The 8,101-nt window shown below is 34.3% G+C and overlaps 1 protein-coding gene across 1 annotated transcript in view; it reads right to left on the minus strand.

The window, feature by feature from the left end:
• Positions 1–8,101, minus strand: part of LOC106873657 (katanin-interacting protein) — a 551,631-nt gene that overhangs the window by 142,135 nt on the left and 401,395 nt on the right. The window contains exons 31-32 of the mRNA XM_052977029.1: positions 5,054–5,112; positions 314–424 (exon numbers count right to left, since the gene is read on the minus strand). Coding sequence (XP_052832989.1) covers positions 314–424; positions 5,054–5,112 — 170 coding nt within the window. The remainder of the gene's footprint in view (positions 1–313; positions 425–5,053; positions 5,113–8,101) is intronic.

The raw sequence follows: 8,101 nt of genomic DNA on the forward strand, positions 1-8,101 counted from the left end.
TATATATATATATATATATATATGTATATATATATATATATATATATATGTATATATATGTATATATATGTATATATATATATGTGTGTATATATATGTATATATATGTATATATATATACATACATACATACATACATACATACATACGTACATACACATGCACAAACACACACACTCACAAATGCAAAAGTATGCTGTTATCATGACTAGAATGATATTAAATATTAATCTTATATATCAAGAATGGACTGGGGTTAAACAACAACAAAAATAACAACTGTAAAAACAACACCAATGGAAAAGATACTTACGGCTTTCATCAAGTGGTATCTTGTAGAATTCAGCATCATATAATTCAATTCCATTTAATCCTACATAGTAAGGATCTCCCCATGTACTGAACAACTGCAGCTGATAAATAACTGAACATGATTTAAGGAATTATTATTTACAATACATAGCAATGTGTTTCATAAGGCCTAAGAATATATCTAAAATGATTATTTATTAAATTTTATCGTTTACTTGTTTCAGTTATTGAACGGCAGCCCTTTTGTGGCCCCACTTTGAAAGTTTTAGTCAAAATAAATCGACCCTAGTACATGTTTTTAAGCCCGGTACTTATTCTATCAGTCTCTTTGGCTAAACTGCTAATTATGGGGACATAAGCAACCCAACACAGGTTGTCAATCTATAGCAGGTGACAAACAGAAATATAATGACACACACATAGTTATAGGTCGTCATCATCATCATCATCATCATCATCATCATCATCACCATCAAAAAATGTCTGTTTTCCATGTTGGCATGGGTTGGATGGTTTGACCAGAGCTGGCAAGCAGAAGAGCAGCACCAAGTTCCAGTCGGATTTGGTTTGGTTTCAATGGCTGGATGCCCTTTCTAACACCAACCAAACACACACACACACATATATATATATATAATAGGCTTTTTTAAGTTTCCATCTAGCTAAACCACTCACAAGGCTTTGATTAGCTGGGAGCTATAGCAGAAAACACATGCTCAAGGTGCAGAGCAGTGGAACTGAACTCAAGACCATATAGTTGGGAATCAAGTTTCTCAACCGCACAGCTACATCAAATGGAGTTTGTTCTTATATTTAATGTCTGATATTTTTCCATGCTAGCATTTTTTGGATGTGGAGTTATTTGAGGCAGGATTTTTCAAGTAGATGCTCTTCCTGTCATCAACTCTTATCTTTTACTTGCTTGAGTCATTAGACTGTAGCCACGTGGAGGCACCACCTTGTAGAATTTTAGCCAAATGAATCAACTCCAGTATTTATCTCTTTCTTTCTTTTTTAAGCCTGGTACTCATTCTATCAGTCTCTTTTGCCAAACCACTAAGTTACAGAAATGTAAACAAACCAACAGCAGTTGTCAACTTTGCCTTTCATCCTTTTGGAGTCGATAAAATAAGTACCAGTGAAGTCAGCCTCTCCCGCCAAAATTACTGTCCTTGTGCCAAAATTTGAAACTCATATTAACAGTGCCTCATGTTGTTAGTCTTACAAATTTAGCTCGAAATGAAACACTTTGGAAAGTATTCAGCTAGAATCTTTAAACTTTTATCTTTTACTTGTTACAGTCACAGAATTGCCGCCAAGTTAGAGCACCATTTTGAAGGGTTTAATTGAATAAATCAACCCCAGTACCATTCTTTTTTTTTTTTTAAGTCAGATACTTATTCTATCAACCTCATTTGCTGAACTGCTATATTAGTAGGATGTAAGCAAACTAAAACCAGTTGCCAACCAGCTGAGGGCAGTAGCCACACACAAAAACACACATACACATATACATGAAGCACTTCTACACAGTTTCTGTCAACCAAATTTACTGATAAGGCCTTGGTCAGCCTAAGGCCTTAATAAAAGACGTTTGTCCAAAAGTACCACGCAGTGGAACTGAATCTCAGATCACATGGCTGCAAAGCAAGCTTCTTAACCACACAGCCATGATTGAAAATATTTTTAGACAGTTGAACACTATAACAGTGATGATCAAGACGATGATGGTGATGATAATGATAGTGATGATGATTATTATGATAGCTTATCTCATAAATTAATGAAGTATCTAAAAAGATAGATCTGTATCAGAAAAAATATCTTATTACTTGTGAAGTTTATCAAACAAAACTCTTTGGCTAATTTGATAGATACACAAATCATAATCAAACAAATTTAAAATAATAAATTTTGATTTTATATATGAGAAAAATAAAATAACTGATTCTGCTTAATCAAATATCTGAATTGGCAGAATAGATATTTATGGATACTGCCGCAAGTATTCTTCATTCTTCACTTAAAATCTTTTTCCCAAGCATCAATTTTTCAATGAAGAGAAACTGGGACAGATCCAATAAATTATATTATCATTATTATTATTGTTATTGAGTGAGAGAGCAGTGCATGCCATCAAAGTGACACTGGGGTACAAATATACAAAACCCAATATACCCATCATCACTACTCATCTGATAAGGGTACATCAGACACATGCATCACAACCATATGTATGCAACACAATGATCTCCTATCAAGATAAATAGTGCATAACCTTGTAGGTGGATCCCAGTCAGAATTTTCTTCGGGTCAAGTAGCCCATCCTGCTCAAAAGGTCCCTAAATAAGGGTTGTTTAAGGATGATGAACAAAATATCCATGTTTCCAGAGGTGAATTATTCAAACTCCAAAGAATTCCTCTCAACACATGGCTATAATGCTCCCCTACTACTTCTACTCATAATCAGAGATGCACATATTGTCAACCACCAAAGGACACGCTCAACTGGTTAAGGTCAAGCGACAAGCAAATCTTGGTATTGAGCAGAATATTTGCTGTAGCCCATCTTTTATAGCAAGACAAAACAATGTACATCCTAACACTTCCAGTCAGCTAAGATCAGAAGCCATGAGAGCCACTGCCTGGTACTGCATCAGGGCATTTATTATTATTATTATTATTATTATTATGAGGTCGACTTTGCCTTTCATCCTTTCAGGGTCGATTAAAATAAGTACCAGTTATGCACTGGGGTCGATGTAATCAACTTACTCGTTCCCTCAAATTTCAGGTATGGGCTCAATGTAAATGCCTAACCCTCTCATGTAAAATTTTAGACCATGTGCCTATGGCAGAAAGGGTTATTATTATTATCATTATTATTATTATTAAATGAAGATGGCAAGCTGGCAGAATCGTTAGCATGCCAGGCAAATTGTTTAGTGGCATTTCATCTGTTCTTACGTTCTGAGTTCAAATTCTGCTGTGGTTTACTTTGCCTTTCATCCTTTCAATGTAACTGGCACCCCTTTCAGGGCTGATGAAATAATTACCAATTACACACTGGAGTCAATGTAATTGACTAACCCTCTCCTCTACAATTTCAGGCCTTGTGCCTATAATAGAAAGGATTATTATTATTATTATTATTATTATTATTATTTTGTGAATGAGAAGAGGAAGGGTAGTATTTCCAATCAACTGCAAATTGTCTAAGATTGAAAGAGGTAGTTACACTCAAACCTGCCCTGAATGCTTGCAATTGAGTAGACTCCACTCAAGACACCTAAGGACCAGGTGATAGGCTTAAACAGGATGATGGATTAAGTCTACTGTTGAAGAACTATTACAATTAATCCAACATGTTTCTGCACAGTTATTTGGTCGATCCAGTTCCACTCCAAAGATTTCAGTCAACTGAAGGCTGTGGACAGAAAATGTTTGCTAAAGATGCCATGATGTGATATCAAACTTGAAGCCACTTGGTTGCAAACTGAATTTCTTAATCATATTATCATAATTGCACCTATAAGGTATCATATGCATAACACAATATTATTGTATCTGTTGAAAATATTACTTTCAAAGAACTCTTTGAAATCTCTCACAAAAGATTTCACTTAACAGACCTGTTCCTTTGAACACTGAAATTCTTGTTATAAAAATCCACATCACTCATACTGATGTTATCTATCAAACATTAATTTCAATTCTGAAAGAGAAATTAGTATCAGCCTATAGGCCACTATCTATGTCATCTGATTCAATTATACAATAAAAATCACCAAGTCTTCCCCCCAAATCACCCAAATTCGTTTTATTCACTGAATCTTATTAATCGCACTGAACTTATCTTCTTAATTATTGCATTGAATTCAATGAGATCATGGACTAGCAGAATCAGCAGAACAAAATGCATTGCATCACTTAGTTATGTCCCTTTATGTTCTGAGATGAAATCTAGCCAAGGTCAACTGCTTTTCCCTCCTTCAAAGAGTTAAATGAAATAAGTACCCAACAAGTACTAGTGTTAATTTAACTGAGTGTTTCTCCACTCATTTTTCCATTCTTATATCTGTATTAGAAATCATTATCATCATTATTTAATATTTACTTATCCATGCTCACATGGGTCAGACAGAATTTGTTGAAGTGGACTCTCTAGTAAGATGCCCTTCCTGTCACCAACCTTAACCTGTTTTTAAGTGAGGTAATATTTCCCCATAGCAAGACATGTTTTCCAAAGATGATTGGAAATGAGTAACCTCATTTGCATGACAATGATGCTCACTTATAACCATCATACAATGTTTAGCAATGGTATGCACAAAGGCACACACACATACATACACATATACATACATAAATATGCAAACACATCTATACATTTACACACACACACACACACACACACACACACACACACACACACACACACACACACACACACACACACACACACCTAATGGGATTCTGTCAGTTTTTGTCTACCAATTCAACTTGCAAGGCTTTGGTTGGTCCAGGGCTATAGTAGAAGACACTTACTCAAGGTGCTTCATAGTGGGACTGAACAGAAGACCATATGGTTAGGGAGAAACCACAGATAAATCTATTAGAAATAATATTTGGAGATTTCAATGTAGGACATTTCTCTTAGTTTATTCAATCTATCCACACCAACCCAAATGTAAAAGGATATAAACATATACAAGATGCAAATATTTACTGCAAAGGATACATCCGCATGGCATAGCGACAGTTTCATAACACAAGCTGGACTGTTCTGACAAGAGGCACCTGTTTAAATAGAAAATAATAGGAGATTTATAATACATATAGCGATGGAAGAAATACTTACAAAGAGAAATACACGACCTTTCATAGTCTTTTAAGCAGATTTCTAGGCAATGACAGAAAACTGTTCACATGTACCACCAAATATATACATACAAAGGGGTACTGAAAAGTTCCGGGCTTTGGGAAAAGGAATATAATTTTATTCAACATATTCCACTTCTCAGATTCACACACTTCTTGCAGTGGTCCTTCAGTTTTTCTAAGCCCTGTAAAAGAACTCCAGCCAGGTCTTTCGTGACACCCTTAAAACCAGGAACTTTTCAGCATGCCCTCATACAAATTTTCAATGAACGAGGATTCTTCAGAAGGTTATATGAATATATTAGAACATATAAACAAATAGTAACAATTAGTAACATATCAGTGAGCTCTAATTCATACTGCTTGATTAATATCCAAACATATAACCATTACACTATGAACTAATGAAAACGGAGCCTCAACTCAGTTGTTTAACTGGCAAGAAATTTCAGCCAAATCTCTCTCAAATCACACATGCTTAAGATATAGGTACATTAGATAATGTAGTCTATGTTATAAGAAAAATAGGTCCTGTATATTTAATTTGGCATTAAATACATTTTCTTTCCATGCTACTCTGTCCATTTTGCAGATTTGCAGAGCTTCTACAATTTATCAAACCCTTTAGCATTTAAACTGACCATATCTGGCCAAAATATTCTACTTATTTCATGCTCAAACTGGCCAGATCTGGCCTCTTACACCTACCCTAATCGCATCCTCAAAATCTCAAAACTATGATATAACGCATGTGTGGTAAGAAACTTGCTTCCCAACCACATGCTTCTGGGTTCAGTCCCACTGCATGGCACCTTGGGCAAGTGTCTTCTGCTATAGTCTTGGGCTGACCAGAGCCTTGTGAGTAAATTTGGTGGATGGAAACTGTGAGAAGCCCATCATATAATGTATATATCTGTGTGTGTGTGTGTGTGTGTGTGTTAAATGATAATGATGATTATGATATATCAGTGTCTTAGCTTTGACATCATGTGATGGTCTAAAGTGAGCATCTAGTCATGCAAGTGATTTTTTTTTCCTGTCTTCTATGAAAATCATGTCTAGCCATGTGGAAATATTATCTTGCAAGGAAACAAGTAGAGTCTGGTGACAAGTAGAACATCCAGCCATAGGAAATCTGCCTCAACAATTTCAGTCGGAGCCATACAAGTATGGGAAAGTGGACACTGAAACAATGACAATGAGGAGGATGAGGATGATACATGCATATATATCGTTTATCATTTACTTGATTCCATTCACTAGACTGTTGCCATACTGAAGCACAGCTTAGAAGGGGCTTAGTTGAACTGATTGACCCCAGTACTTATTTTTCAAGTCTGATATTTCTACTGGTCACTTTTGCAAAATCACTAAATAATGGGGATGTAAACAAACCAACATGGGTTGACAAAGGGTGGTGGGGGACAAATACAACACAAAGATATATACATACATACATACATATAATGAGTTTCCTTCAGTTTCCATCTATCAGATTTATTCACAAGGCTTTGGTTGAGGCTATTATTGAAGGCCCAAAGTGCCATGTGTAGTGAGACTAACCACAGATCCATGTGGTTGAGAAGCAAACTCACTACCACAGCCACATAAACACACATAAGTGTGTGTTTATATCTATCTATCCACATATCACAAATATCACATATAATTAAATCCCTTTTAAATTGTAATGTTTTAAACCTTATATATGGCAGAATTCTCTTTGTTTTAAATGTTAGTCAGCATGTATCAATACATAGATGTAAGCAGCAAATATTCTGAACAAAATAAAAAGAAATTCCCAGACAATGCGTTACGCACATATAACTGAAAGCCTAATCATTTATATGAAAGACATTCAAGGACATTCACAATGTACATTCTACAGGAGGTGAAGAAGAAAAAAAAACAGAAAAAGAGGAAAATAAATCAATATTCGAAAACAAAAGATAAAATGAAAGAAGGTATCAAAAAGAGTAATATTACAAGAGTAAGTCAGAAAAACATTAGGAAATGTATGAATCCATAGGATAATATTTATTGCAGTTGTGAACAAAAATATCTGAAGTTATCAGGAAATTGTGCAGCTCACACCTTAACCACTGCAAGACAAAAATTTAATTTCAAATCCAATTTGTTCTCTTTCCTTCCCCGCTGATGTAATCATACAGACAGGAAGCTGTGTATTTGAAATTCCATTTCAATCATCCACCGTAATAAGAACAATTATTATTAAATAGGTTTAAAACTTTATAATATAGGATACAGGAACAGCTATCGCCATTGATTACACAATAGAAACAAACAGAATTATCGGGAAGCTTTTATTACAGTAAGAAACAAAAGAAAGAACAAACTGGCTGTTTCTCTCAAAAGTTGCTTTACAATAAATGTCTGTTTGATCCTTTTCAGTTGTCAGCTGATGAGAAAATTCTTTCATTCACAAATGGTTGCATGCAACAAATCTTTTAGAATGATTGAATTAAAATAAATTTAGCCGTGACTAGATAGTTTGGTAAAAGAAATGCTTATTACATAAAATATTTAATTCTAAATCTAAAATATAAAACACAACGGTGATTTAACGTTTCAATAGGGAATAATCTAGGCAGGCTTGACTGCACTTTTATAAATGAATACCGATGCAAACAATTATCTGTTTCTTAGATACTGATCATTTATCATTTTAGAATACAGCTCATCGTTCTAATCTAGGCTTATTTAATACGAAATTTTTTAGTAATTCCATTAGGCTTTAAATAAAGATATTTTTTACTGAACAGAAATTAACAATTACATTTTTGTTTCTTTCTTGGGTGAGAAAACTCAGTAATCTTAACTATTTTCAACAATTTAATTATAAAACCATATATATATATATATATATATATATATATATATATATATA

The sequence above is a fragment of the Octopus bimaculoides genome, chromosome 2, assembly GCF_001194135.2.
Source record: "Octopus bimaculoides isolate UCB-OBI-ISO-001 chromosome 2, ASM119413v2, whole genome shotgun sequence".
Taxonomy (NCBI): Eukaryota; Metazoa; Mollusca; class Cephalopoda; order Octopoda; family Octopodidae; genus Octopus; species Octopus bimaculoides.